This window comes from Sinocyclocheilus anshuiensis, unplaced genomic scaffold (assembly GCF_001515605.1).
Source record: "Sinocyclocheilus anshuiensis isolate Anshui unplaced genomic scaffold, SAMN03320099.WGS_v1.1 scaffold785, whole genome shotgun sequence".
In the NCBI taxonomy this organism is placed as follows: domain Eukaryota; kingdom Metazoa; phylum Chordata; class Actinopteri; order Cypriniformes; family Cyprinidae; genus Sinocyclocheilus; species Sinocyclocheilus anshuiensis.
The window spans coordinates 435,760-450,666 of NW_015536502.1; the positions used below are offsets into that span (position 1 = coordinate 435,760).

General features: G+C 37.8%; 2 protein-coding genes and 1 pseudogene across 2 annotated transcripts in view; 1 reads left to right on the forward strand and 2 right to left on the reverse strand.

The window, feature by feature from the left end:
- Positions 1 to 4,180, reverse strand: part of LOC107690109 (guanylate-binding protein 1) — a 12,412-nt gene extending 8,232 nt beyond the window's left edge. The window contains 2 exon segments of the mRNA XM_074187008.1: positions 399 to 609; positions 3,886 to 4,180. Coding sequence (XP_074043109.1) covers positions 399 to 588 — 190 coding nt within the window. The 5' untranslated portion in view covers positions 589 to 609; positions 3,886 to 4,180.
- Positions 4,181 to 4,216: 36 nt separating this feature from the next.
- LOC107690101 (guanylate-binding protein 1-like) lies at positions 4,217 to 9,323 on the forward strand (annotated as a pseudogene).
- A 130-nt stretch (positions 9,324 to 9,453) lies between these two features.
- The window catches only part of LOC107690090 (centrosome and spindle pole-associated protein 1-like), a 16,253-nt gene continuing 10,799 nt past the window's right edge, over positions 9,454 to 14,907 (reverse strand). The window contains 11 exon segments of the mRNA XM_016488331.1: positions 9,454 to 9,846; positions 9,924 to 10,038; positions 10,751 to 10,845; positions 11,151 to 11,211; positions 11,342 to 11,370; positions 11,615 to 11,727; positions 12,857 to 12,983; positions 13,518 to 13,578; positions 13,938 to 14,006; positions 14,140 to 14,280; positions 14,528 to 14,677. Of these exon segments, the coding sequence (XP_016343817.1) occupies positions 9,683 to 9,846; positions 9,924 to 10,038; positions 10,751 to 10,845; positions 11,151 to 11,211; positions 11,342 to 11,370; positions 11,615 to 11,727; positions 12,857 to 12,983; positions 13,518 to 13,578; positions 13,938 to 14,006; positions 14,140 to 14,280; positions 14,528 to 14,677 (1,125 nt within the window). The 3' untranslated portion in view covers positions 9,454 to 9,682.

Consider the following 14,907-nt stretch of genomic DNA (forward strand, 5'->3'; position numbering starts at 1 on the left):
TTGTGAATTCAGTTCACTGGAGACTCGCACTAAACGGTTCATTTGAATCAGTGAGTTGTCGACTCGAGAACAGCTGCAATCGGTTCATTCTAGTTTGGTGCGATTTGCGAACCGATTTAAAAGGTTAATTGAAAAGAATCAGTTCGTTCTTGAATCAGACACCGCTTCTGCGTCTCGGAGCACGTGATATATTATAAGGAGTAACCATGTTTTATGAAATGTAGTGAAGTAAAAAGTACGATCTTATGCTTTGGAATGTAGTGAAGTAAAAGTAAAAGTTACTCAAAATAAAACGACTCCAGTAAAGTACAGATAGCCTACTTGAAAAATTTACTTAAGTACAGTAACGAAGTAAAGCTACTCCGTTACTGTCCACCACTGCTAGATGGTTCTCTCACCTGACTGTTGTCCTGCCAGGCGGTTCATAAGGTAGGACTTCCCCGTACGGTAGAGTCCCACCACAGACACCACCACCACCGGCTCATTGATCCTACTCAGGAACTCAATGGCATCCTTACAGGCGCTGAGTGATTCGTTCACATTCTCCACCAAACAAATGGGGGAAGGCATTAGTCTGGCTTTTGACATGCTGGCTCTTTCTAGCTCTTCCTGTTTAATAAAGGAAAAATCAACAATTTGGTTACTGCAAACAGAATATTGTAAAAAATAAAAAATAAAATTCAAGTTTTCAATTCAATTCAAGTTTATTTGTATAGCGCTTTTCACAGTACAAATCGTTGCAAAGCAACTTTACAGAAAATTATGAAAAAAATATAAATTAAAAACCTACACAACATACTGCAAAACAACTCATTCTTCACTGACTCTCCAGTATGTTGCTCTATTTGCATCCTGTTAGGAATTAAATATCTATTATTAACCTCTATAAAAAAATTGTATGAAATGGTCACTGATAGGCAACTGTCATTATGGTCACTCACATGCTTTATTACTTTACTAGAATTATGATTTCAGCTGGTTAGCGAGATATTTGCATGATAGTGATTAGAAATGGCAAATATCGATGACTTGGGGTTACTTAGTACCTTTTGTCTTTAAGATTTTTAATACTAGAAGCAAAAAATGGAGAAAGATAATAGTGCCATACAGGTCAGTTAACTCACAAATTAAAATATTTCCTCTGGCTTCAAATACATATTTACTTATATGCATTTGCAATTTTACATGGTTTATTAAAAAATAAACATATTCATCAGGATTGAGACCTTTATGACTATGGCAACAATCACTGCCCACTTTCAGTTAGGGATTTAGACACCAACATATACAATAATATGACGATTTTATTGATTTATTTTATTGATTTATTTAACAGCAATAATACACTATACCGGTTAATTGCAAGGTATTTTTTATGATAAAGTATTTTTACGGTTGGGGTTATGCATCTCATGCATTCAGCAGGAGCTTGATTGACAGACAATCATAACAGATATTCTGTTGTTTTGTACAACAAACAAACTAGACAGGTGAGTAGGTTAACGTCGGTGTACTTGAACATGAAAATGGTGTGTATTGACGTCTTTCCACGGTTGAAACAAGATACCTTCTGGTGTTCATTCATGTTTATTTCGTGCTATAACTAGTAAACAGGAAGAGATGATCGGTTCACGTGCCGCTTGAACTGAGGTGCTACAGTGATCTGTTGCTACACATTAAAGAGCCACAAAACGGTATTTATTGTTTGAATTTCTTTAAAAAATTACAAACTTTGAAAGCTGAGACTTTGTTTCATACCAAATGTAACCTGCTCTGTGTTGTCTGTCAGCGTGTTGTCAGTGTCCTCTTTGCTCCGTGTTTTATTTTTCACTGTGAGAACCGTGAGAACATGATGTGTGGCGTAAGAGCGTCATGGCTTGTCGGGCGTAGCAACAGTGGGGGGCGGTCTCACACCACACGTCCATTTTCTCACGCACCCTCAAACGAATGCAAGAGCAGTTCAGTTAAAACTGTACAAAATAATCAAGCGGCAACCTCCCGCTCTCTCTGGTGAAGCCAACAAGGAAGTGACTTAAGGTGTCAATCCCATAGACTCCCCATGTTAAAATGCCCAACTTTACAGCAGAAAAAAACATGTTTACAGCCTGGTTCAAAAAATTATTTTGGTCTATATAGCTAATTTTGCCCTTCATGACGACTGTGAGGGGGGTGAATTTTTTTATAACTCATCCGTTTAAATTATATTAAGCCTTAAAGTTCTGCATAATTAAGGGCGTGGCCACTTGAGTGACAGGTGGATTGCCGCTGCTGTCACCACCGTCGAGCTAGGTGGGCGTGGCTTCAGCAACCTGCTCCCGCCTCTTTGCCCATTTTCGATTATCCGGGAGTGACGCGCGGTGAGCGCTGCCAAGATGGCGACGGCCGGCTCCGCCCACTTTTGAGCTTCAAAAACGCTTTTCGGAAACCTACGGGTGACGTCACGGACACTACGTCCATGTTTTTATACAGTCTATGGTCTCATCCGTTTAAATTATATTAAGCCTTAAAGTTCTGCATAATTAAGGGCGTGGCCACTTGAGTGACAGGTGGATTGCCGCTGCTGTCACCACCGTCGAGCTAGGTGGGCGTGGTTTCAGCAGCCAGCTCCCGCCTCTTTGCCCATATCTGGGAGTGACGTGCGGTGACGCGCTGCCAAGATGGCGACGGCTGCCTCCGCCCACTTTTGAGCTTCAAAAACGCTCTTCGGAAATCTACGGGTGACGTCACGAACACTACGTCCATGTTTTTATACAGTCTATGATAATAATACAGATTTGGCAACCTCTTCGGTGTGTATTTGTTTTTGTGCTCTGGAGAGAGTCAAAAGTTTCTATTTACAACTTGTTCTTGTAGCGTTGAGCAATGTAGCCAATCACAGACATATCTGTCGATTTCTTGAACACCTGATTGGCCACTGCTCTCAAATTAATAAGAATTCACTTGCTGTTCATACACTGGACTCCGGTATTCTTCATGCTTGCGATTCCTATCATTGTAACAAGGTTTATACACAATGTAAGAGACTCATTGTGCAGTGTAGATAGCTTCAATAACATAACTTTGTGAGATCGCGATGAACTGAAGTGAGTGACAGCTTTTTAGTGATTATAAAGGAAGCGCTCTTTAGGCTACATATAATCTATTCAGAATTTGAATAAAAGTTTGGCAGATTTCACTTTCACATTTTTCAATGATTGGCATAGTAATAATCATAGCAATGGATGGGAGAAAAATATAATTGGTCAAAATGGATGTGCATGTAAATACAGACAATACTTTTTTTTGTATCAAAATATTTTTGAAATGCGGTTGCAATTATTTGTAAAAGCAATTACTTGTAAATACTGCTCACTGTACACTGCTATTCTTCTTGTGGTGAAAAGTTAAGCCTATTTGTTTTGTAAAAACACATTACCAGTCATTATGACGTTAACATGTCTGTCAGACAAAACTCTGCGGACAGGTTTTTTTTTTTCAACCCCAACTCCACCCTCCATAGGAATTCTGACTCCCAGTTAAACTCAAAAGTTGGCAGCCCTGGTTTATGGGAGCGGCCTCAGGTCTGACATCTTTTGGTCAACATCATGCGATTCAGAAGCACAACAGAATGACTCAACAAACGTCCTGAGATTTGAATGTGTTCCTGTTAGGTTTTCCGAGCCCATACATTTCAGAGTAACCACACTCCTTCAGATACTCACATAATTAGAGTGTGTGATTCAAAGTTAAAATAAACGTGAAATATTCATAAAAAAATATATATAATTTAAAATCAGATTGTAAACAAAATGTACATTTGCACAATTGAAAATCTTGAATGGATGTTCTACATTTGTTTTTGAATAAATACCAAAGAAAATAATAAATAAAATAAAGTTCACTTACGTAACCCTAAATTTAAAATGTATTGACTCTACTTTAGAGTACAGATGGTCACGAGGCTCTCTCTCCCTCCGCGATACTTCTCTGTGCGCGCAGTCAAGTTTATGGGTCTTATTTACCACAACGATTAGGTTGTTTCTCAGTATCCGCCCATATTGTTCTGTAGCTGACTTGACGGTAAACGGTCGATTTCAGTGATCGAACCGAACCTGTGTTGTTTCACTTTTAGTTTCACTTTCGTGTCAGCATCACCGATTCGCCAATTAGAGAACACGCCCCGTCTCTGTACCATTTATGGTGGAAAAGATAACGAAGTATCTCACAGGAGGAGCCTAAGGGGGTTGCAAGCCTTTTGCTCCGGTTGTGTTGAGAGTTTTAAGAGGTATACAGCAGCCAAGCCAGAGACCTCGCTAACGGTGTTTTAAACACGATATTTTACGTCGTTCAACTATCGGTAAGTCGATAAATTATTAAAAAACTGTAAATGTAGCCTACTTCAATATAAAATCACGTTTAAACGAAGTGTCCATTTATCATCAACCCAACTCCACACTCACACAACCCTGAAGTACCGACTAATTAGCACATCTATCAATTGCATTAAGGATGAATGACTTTTAGATTTGAGGTCAAATATAGTATGTGATACCTATTTTAGAAACCTTTGACACTTGACACATCGTTTAAACAACATACACTGTTCGGCAATGTAAAAATGTTGTATTTACACGCTGTAAGAACGTCCCTGCTTCTTTTGTAGAGAGATGGCGTGTGGCGGACTCATGGCCGCTCCGTTGTGTCTCATTGAAAACGATGAAAGTGGGAAGCTGCGCTTGAGAAAAGAGGCCAAAGACATTCTGGACGGGATCAATGAGCCGGTGGTGGTGGTGTCTGTGGTGGGACTCTACCGTACGGGGAAGTCTTACCTTATGAACCGCCTGGCAGGACAACAGTCCGGTGAGAGAAAATGCTAAATGTCTTTCTCAAGTGCATTATATGTTGATAATGAGAACACAGAAGCTGGATGTGTGTACATCTGTCAATATCTGAAAACACTAACTGTGGTAAAATAGCAATGTAATAAACAATATAAGAATAATGAAATATAGTAAATAGAGCAATATAATAATAAAACTATAAAATAATGGGTGAATGATTGTGTGTCCAGTGCTACTTTCTTGCTCTTCATACAGACAGTAACTTGAATACACCTCTCCTATGATTTATGTCTAAAATATCTGAATGAATTTTTTTCACATTTAAAACCAGTATGATGTCTTTAATCTGCAGAAAAGGAGATTTTTGGTGAATGTACTAGTCGCTCTATTTAAAAATATTCCATATGGCATTATATTCCAAGTCTTCTTAAGTCACAGTTTGATAACTTAAGGTCATAAATAGATAAAAGTGGTTATAATATACAATAATATAGTTTTGTCAAAAATACACGAAACCAAGATGAATAAAGAATTTTTATTTATTTTTTTAACATTGTACATGCATTTAAATGTAACATGCATTTGTCATCTTGGATATTTGTCATTGTGACTGTCTCAGGCTTTGCTCTCGGCAGCACCATTGAATCAAAGACCAAAGGCATCTGGATGTGGTGTCACTCACCCCCATAAAAAAGGACATACTCTTGTGCTGCTGGACACAGAGGGACTTGGTGATGTAAAGAAGGTGAGGAGGAATGCATCAGCAGTGATGTTTTCATAGCAAATGCCTTGCAATTTCCATTGCAACAAAATATACCTTCATTGCTTGCAAGACAGTGGTATTGTATTAAAACCCTGTTGCTCACATAGTGTGCATTATATATATATATACACATATATATAGTCTTTGTTCTCTTTGTCTACTTTCAGGACCTCTGTGAAAATTTGATGATGTTTTGGGTTATATATTTATGCAGAAATATAGAAAATGTTAAAGGGTTCACAAACTTTTAAACAGCACTGTGTATATATATATATATATACACTTATTGTAGCTGACAGTCTCTTAATATTTCAGGGGGATGAGAAACATGACACATGGATCTTCTGTCTGGCGGTTCTTCTCAGCAGTACTCTAGTGTACAACAGTTTAGGGGTCATTGACAACACGGCACTGGAAAAGCTGCAGTATCCTTCTCACACAGGAAAAAAAAAAAACATGCGCATCCAGAGTAATAAATTGAAAACACTCTATCAGTGCTGCAGTGTTATTCCTCCTGAACAGCGCTGAATGTAGCTACGTTACAGAGCTGACAGAGAACATTCGTGTGAAGGCAGAAGTGGGTCAACATGAGGAGGAGTCGGCAGATTTCATGCGTGTTTTTCCATCGTTTGTCTGGGCTGTTCGTGACTTTACTTTGGAACTGAAAATGGGAAATAAGCAAATAACATCAGACGAGTATCTGGAGAGTGCATTGACACTCAAATCAGGTGAGATAAAGAGCTGGCATTAAACATCCAAAGTAAACGCAATATACACTATCCATTCATTACCTTCAGCTGTGCCATATTTAAGCACAAAATTGAATGAATATCCCTGCTGAAAACACCCCGCTGTAGAACATGGCAAAATAAGCTAGTCTATGCTGTTCTATTCAGCAAGGAATAGTAATTATTGTAAATATAATACACTGTAGCAGTCCAAATTTTTACTGCTTTTTTTGTAATGTTATTTCTTATTTTAGGTAGCTCACCTCAGACTGAGCAGTACAACCTGCCCCGCCGCTGTCTGCGCCATTTCTTTGCGGTGAGGAAGTGCTTTGTGTTCCCTCGGCCTGCTAGTACGCAAAACATGAGAAGAATGGAGGAACTGACCGAGAAAGAACTGGATTCAGAGTTCCTTGAGCAGGCAAACACCTTCTGCCATTACATTTTTGACAGTGCGGATCCAAAAACTGTCACCGGAGGCCGTACAATTACTGGAACAGGTGTGTACTTTCATAGAAACCCTTGCAGAAAAACAAATTTATAAAACTGTTGTAAATCTTCTTTTCTCTTTTTAGACATATATATATCAATCTAAATATTAGTGATGCACAATATATTGATTACTGGCTGAGTGCTTTTTTTATCGTTAGTATTATCGACTTTTTTGTATATTTTCCCAAACACTTTTCTGTCTTCCAAACACAAAGTACTGCACCAAACTCTTTTCTTACATTTTGGGTGTTGTTCCAAAATCACTTACAGCAGCTTTAAGCCGATAAAAAACTATCTGCAGAGATCAATGAAAATGTGAAAAAACAAAAAAAACAGATGACTGACTGAACTAAGGAGTTGTGTTTCCTGACAGCTCTGGGTAATCTTGCTGAGGTTTATGTCGAAGCGATCCGCAGTGGTAAGGTTCCTTGTTTGGAGAATGCAGTCGTGTCTCTGGCTAAGATCCAGAATGTCCGTGCAGTGGAACAGGCCCTGCAGTTCTACATGACTGAGATGCTCAGCATTGCTCAGCTTCCTATGCACCCAGAAGAGCTGTCCGACATCCACACAGTCACAGAGAAGAAGGCCATTGACGTTTTCATCATCATGTCCTTCAATGACAATGACCAGATCTACCAGCAAGAGCTCATGGTACCAGCTGACACAAAAAAACTCAAATGAACAGTACATCTTTGCAAATGTAGAGCACAAATTTAAGAGTTTCTCACATTTTCTGTTTCTTTCACTTGTTTTAGGGGAAAATGTATGATGAATATCAACAGATATGCCAGCAGAATCAGGAAGAATCTGTCCAGCAGTGTGAAGCTGTTCTGCGTGAGGTGTTTGATACACTGGAAGAAAGTGTTGTTGATGGATCATACCTGAGACCTGGAGGATACCGACAGTACAAAGACATGCTCACACAGCTGACCAATGACTACAGAGCAAGAACACATTCACAAATAATGGTACAGTTCACACATGCACGCTTTGCTTTTGCTTTGTTTTGGACGGTCACAACAGCACTGATCATCTTTAATGCTGATAAAGACTAAAAATAACATGCAGGCATGAAACACAAATAAGAATTTAGAATATTTCATTCCACTGGGTCAGATAAAGACTTAAAATTAAGACTCAGGTGCTTTTAAGTTCTTAATGAAACTTTTACAGTACTACTCTACTGATCACAGCCAAAGCAACATTTTTAACTTGTTTGTTTGTTTTTCATGTAATATGTATATTTTGTTTCAGTTTTATTTCAATGAACAAAAACAAATTTTAAGTTTTAGTAGCAAAAACAACAGTGGTATGGATTACTTACAGCACATGACCGGACATCATTTTTTTTTTCATAGAGTGAAGAAGTGTTGAGCAAGTTTTTGAAAGCAAAGGAAGATATTGGGAATATGATTCTAGGAGCTGACCAATCTCTGAGTGCAGCAGAACAGGAAAAAGAGGGTACAATTCAAATCAGCTGCACACTTCTCTGTCTGTCCACGATCAGTCAAGGCTCTCAATGATACACAAGACAGTACAATGACAACAAAGAACTGTGATAGACAAACTCAGCAATTGATTTTCCACTTGTCTTAAGTCTACATCAGAATTAGTTCATTATACTGTCTCTCTTTCATTATACAGTGCAGAGGTTGAAGAATGAGATTCTGGAGCAGCGGCAAAGAGGTCTAGAGGAACAGAACTGCTTACAGGAGCAGGCGTTTAAAGACATGCAGAGACCCATAAGGAACATGTGAATCAGATCATTAGTCAGATGGAAAGAGAGCAGGAGAGAATGAGAAGAGACAATCAACGAGTCCTGGAAGCCAAACTAAGAGTAAGAACAGGATACTTTCTTTCAAAACTTTTACTTTGTTCCAGAGAAGTCACCTTCAAAGGTCAAAGTCACTTAGCAATTCTTTCACTTGTGGCTGTTTGTGTTGTATTGCAGGAGAAGGACGCTCTTCTACAGAAGGGCTTACAGGAGCAAGCCTCCCAGATGCAGAGGCAGATTGACCGCTTAAAATCAGAAATGCATAAAGAAGAGGAGTCAAAACCATCTGCAGTCAGCCGGATTATGGATGGTATCGGTGCCGCAGCAGAATTTATCTTGCCGGGCTTTGTTAGCCGTGGTTTGTCTGCAGTCTCGAAATGGTTTAAATAAGTGCAGAATGAATATGCTTCTCTCACGCATGTCATTCACTCTAAAGGGCCGTTCACACCAAGGATAACTATATTAGTGTTCACACCAAGGGACAATAAGTTTCTCCTTAATTATAAGCATGCGCTGATGTCATATGCCACTCTTTAATATCATATGGATTCTGACTGGCTGTCAATATTTTTTATCATTCATCAACTGGAAAAAAAATAATTCTGAAAGTGCCCCTTTCATACAGTAGATGTGTAGACTTCGCCATTTAATATTTTAAAATTCTGAATGATTTTGAGAACATTATCATTATAGTTATCATCCTTGGTTTGAACAGGCCGTAAGCCTCCAAGCAATCAGGATTATGTTGCTTTCAATATATTATTTACTCTGGTGAATCCTGGTGTAAAAACACTTTAAAATGCTGTCAAAATGCTAAAAAGTATTTATGTCTTGGAAAAAAATACCACGAAAAAAGCCCAGAAAGATTAGAAATGTATCATTCCCTCTGTATTTTGTTAAAAGTAACTACTTGATATCATGGATCCACAAATCCGTTCACAGAAGAGATTTTGTGATGCAGTTAAAGCAGTTGATCTTGTAGAGATTCCACTGATCAGTCTTTTATTTAAGAGATCTGAAGACTACATAAAATATCATATATATACTGCATTGCAATAAAGTGCTCACACACTCTGAGCATGTGCGGTCATGTATATTATGGCCCGTCTTAAAGTTCAGAGCCAGACATCAGCCTTCTGAGCGTGTCTGATGTCTCTGCTCGAATCCAGGGCTCGGTAGTGGCAGTATCAATGGAGCTGGGCCTGCCAGGTGACTGCAGGGTAAAATGCTCATCACCATGACTTGCTTCATCATCGCCATCAGAGCAGACTCCTAAACACATAATTGAAATAAGTTGTGCATCTTCAGAATCATAAAACATACACAGAGACAAAGACAAACACACACACCTGCTATGGTGTTGTGATGGCCGAAGGCTTGTAGTCTCTTCATCCTGGGAGTGTTTGTGTCTCTGAGCTTCCTCATATTGAAGGACTGCAGCTGCACTGGCTTCCCCTCTGCAGACTAAACACACACATATACACTGTTTATTATATCATGCTTTATGATGACTATTTCCCACACTTTAGAATTATATTGAAGTCATCATATATAAATTATGCATATGTAAATCCTGGTGGTGGTGGCCACTTGTTGTCTGCTTTTTCTTCACTATCTACTAAAACTAATTGATTCAAAAACAAAATTTTAAAAACAACAACATTGCAAATATATTGTGAACAGAACATTATTAATAATTTCCAATAACTATCAAATTTAAAAATATTTAAAAATCAAATTATTCAAAAATATTATTTGTATTTGGGGTACACAAAATGCTAGCTATGGCGTCTGCTATTTTATTCCAGAAGTGTTAAATGTTATTTTCAGTTCCATAATTTCCACCACAGTATGTTTTCTAGAATACATCATGTGAGATTTGGTGGATATTGGCTAAGCAAAATAACGGTTCTGAAAATGTTTTTGTTTGTTTGTTTAAAATTGTTGAAATATTGCATATCATGAATTGTTCATGAATTCTTTTAATCACATAGCTCATGTTTGTCCAAAATATCTAATAATGAATTAACTGACACGTGAAGAAAAAACTGACAAAAAAATGCAGTGCATTTCTGTCGGTATTAATTGCACTTTAGTCTGTAAGAGTTTGAAAAGGAGTAGAAGAAATCTGCCGTCACTATACAGACATATGTTTAGATGTTTCAGTGTGAATTACCCGAAGGTTTGCCAGTCTGCGTCGCTCTCGTGCAGACAGCTTAGCAGATTTCCTCTCACTGTCTGGAGGAACTGGGAAAGCAAGTCCATTCTGATCTAATGATAAATAATAAGATAACTGTACACCAGCAGAAAGCAGTCAACAGTGTGTAATCAAACAAACAAACAAACAAAAAAACAGATGTATGAGAAAGTGATATATAACACTATGAAAATAAATATCATCTTGTGATAAAGTGTGTTCATATTTTTCTTTAAAATAAATGTCACTTGGGTTGATGTTTTCTTATATAATGCAAAGACATTAAAACATTTTGTCTTAAGTATGCCTTAAGTGTCCAAACAAATCTTGGGGCCACTGGTTACACTCATCAAGCAGTTAAAGAAATGTGTGATCCCACCAATAAATTCACTTTCTGACAGAAGCACAGATCCTCGTCCACCCTCAACATCTCTGTTCCTCTGTGTGATAGAAAAACAGAACTGCCATGTTAGTACTAGTACTAGTCTAGTACTGCAAAACACAACAGAAATAACAAGAACAGGAAGTAACAAGCACGCCTTACATTCATAGTGAGAAAGGAAAACTTACAGACTGCCGTGTTCTAGGCATAAAGGCATCTGAGAAATGTAGAAATAAATGTCAGTTTCATCACAAAAGATGGAATTACATAAGACCAAACATTAAATTGAGCTCTCATTTTACAGTCATAATATTTATTTTTAGCCAACTACAAATGACTTTAGTATGATTTGACCTGCTATATATTGAAGGAACTACAAGAACTCATAAACTAATATTTATTTCAGTAACTACAATCCTCGTAGCTCAGATTTATATTGGTATTAGCCAGCCAGTTCTTACCCCTGTACATGATGTCATCAGCTCCCTTTGAGCTGATTGGCTCAGTGCCACGGGCGGAGGGGCCTTGCACAGGCATTCGCAAACGAGCCATGTCAAACACATCCGTCCTGTGCCTACAAACACACATGAAGTGCCATGTTGTAAAAACGGTCACAGTTAAAGTTATTAGGCATGCTGGAGTGCCTGCAGCTCTCTTAGTTATGATTATTCACAATATTGCTTTTATAAAACTACTGTTTACTATTGTCCTGTTTTTAGAGCTGCTTTACAGCAGAATTGAATTTTGTTTGCATTAATGAAACGTTTTCCTGTTTAACACTGTAAAGCTGCTTTGACACAATCTGTATTGTATAAAGTGCTATAATAATTAAAGGTGACTTGACTTGATAAAACAGTGACCGCATAATAAAATATAGCCATCATTTATTAAAGTGTAATAAAGAAAATGTAAACTTTTTCTAGAGGATATAACAATGTGTTATATATGAGTGCTGCACATAGAACAGAGAACAGTTATTTCACTGGTATATTGATGTAGCCATACTGACCAATAAGTATGTATTGGTAAAAGTTATATATTTTTTGGGAATATATATATTTATATTTTATATATATTTAAATATATATAAATATATATATTTTTGGATACTTTAAGTATTTTAAACTGGAAACCAAACAAACTGAATGAAAACCTTACCTTGGCTAAGACTAGAATACATAAACTAAAAGTCTGAAAAACATGTAGCCTATTTCTGCCAACTAAGCTGCCATTTAGGTTGCTTTTTATTTACATGTGTGTATCTTTTAGATCAATTCTGTACTCAGTGCATTCCTGGAATTCATTGGGCGTGTTTATGTCATGTAAAAAAAAAAACACAAACATCACATTTTTATTACTTTGATTCCTTTTAGGGTGTATCCATCGGGAATATTGCTGTAGAGATCATTCCAAAGCATAATTTCCTTCCAGACAGCAAAATTATAAACCATTAGTTTGAGAGATCACAGACTATTACTGATCCTCATTAACTGGAAAGAGTTTTCCAGCGATGAAAAGTCTATAAAAAACAGATCATTTAGCAAAACCAGCTAAAACCAGTACAAACACAGGCCAAGACCAGGAAAGACTGATTCTTTTGCCTCTGACAGTACAACTGTAGTGACCAGCTGTATTCATGTACAGATTGACTAACAGGTCACATGTGGCTAACTATCAACACACAAACACACTGTATACTGTACCTGTCAGTGAGGGGGGAGGGGAGATGATCCCACTCCGTCTGCAAGAGCTGCTCCTCCAGATGCCGCTGTTCAATGCGCAGACATCTTCTTAACACACACAGCTCATTTACAACCTCACTTCTGTACTCTGAAGAAAACAAATACAGTTAACCCCTTCAAAAATATGTGAGGATGGTATTAGCTAGTAAAAATTAAATATACTTCCAACTTACACCGTGTCTACACCGGACGCGACAAAATACAACAGAACATATTATGCTGTCTACACTGGATGCGGCGCGGCGCGACAAATTCCCGACAGTAAACTGCTGCTGTGTTCTATTTATGACGTACTGACACAAATTTCAAATGATTTTCAACGGTCGCTTTGTCGAGTCCAGTGTAGACAGACTTTAGCTGTTGCAGCGCGGCGCGACACGACAACCACAACTGTCGCGTCCGGTGTAGACAAGGTGTTAGTCTATGAATTAAAGACCAAAATACTTTTGGGACCAAATACTCGCAATGTTTGTAAAACCTGAAATCGCCTAAATTTGGGGCAAATCAATTCTGTAAAGCTCAGGTTTAGGGTATAGTAAATATTATTAGATTAATATATAAAAACAAAAAAGCCAATAGGACATCTCCATCATGATATGTGTGCACAAGGATACGTGTTTACTCTCTGTTCTCTGGTTGTTTCTGTTTTCTGGAGATGGAAGAGCCCGAAACACAGAGAAATCCTGAAAAATACATAGACTTTAGTGAGTGAGAAGTCAACCTGAGTGTTTGCAATTATCTGAAGGAAGGAAGTTCTGGTAATTAGGCTGAGGGTCTGGTTACAAGGTCATGAGAAGAAAATAATGGTTGCCAGATCTGCATAACAAAACTAGCCAATGGCCAATCAACAATATCCCAAAACTAACCCACTAACCCTATCCAAAATATCAAAACTCAAAATATACCATTCCTATAACCTAAAATGTATATTTTATAGTTACTGTTATGTGTTATACACAATTTTATACACATGAAGTGAACATGAGCTTTTGCAATGTTTGTTTGTACAAATAAAGTTTGTTCCCCCAACCGTTTTTGTTACTGTAGCATTTGAAGGGTTGCGGTGTTTCTTCTGTAGGGTAGGGATAGGAGGGGATGGTGCACGTTGAACCTAAAAATTAAAAAAAAGATGACAATACTGTTACACACACTCACTACATCTAGAGAAATTTTCGGCAAATATATCTTAAATATATACAGCTTTTGAGATGTAGCTCACTCCAGTAAATTTCATTTTCACACACCTGTTGCAGTCGTATTTGTCTTTCTTGCTCTTCCTGTTCTCTTACAGCTGCTCTCTCTTTCTCTTCTTCTTCCTTCTTTTTTTCTGCATCCCTCCGTCTCTCCTCCACAAGACGAGCGAGTTCTTCATTCTTCAGTTTTTGCTGCAAAAAGATAAGCTTACTTAAAGTCAGCAGTGCTGGTCACTGAGATGGTCTGAGGTCATCAGGAGTGCTCACATAATGCACTGGAAAATTAAACACGACAACATGCATTTGATGGCATTTCCTTAAGCACTTAAATTCCCTTTATTTGGATGGAAACTGTGATTTAAAGGGAACTATCATCACATTATTACATTGTGCATCACTAAAAATAAAACAGGCAGGAGTGCATGTGTGTCTGTCTGACCTTCATCTCTCTGCGTTTTCTGCTCTCCTGCTCCTCTTCATACTCTCTCCTGATTTTCTCTCTCTGTTCTGCCAGTCGCCTGTCCTCCCTCTCCTCCTCTGCCCTCATCCACTCTCTCTCCTCCGCTTGCTTCCTTTGCTTATCTTCTATCTAATGCCACACACAAAATAAAAAAATTAAAAATAAAGACACACACACACACAAAAAATTAGGTTTATATATATATATATACAATGGGATCCAAATGTTTTAAAATTGAACCACACAGAAAATCTGTGATACAATATCTATAATTTAATATAAATATATGTATGAGTGTGAAGAGGCTGTGTTTATGTACACTACTGTTCAAAAGTCTAGTGTTGGTAAGATTTTATATA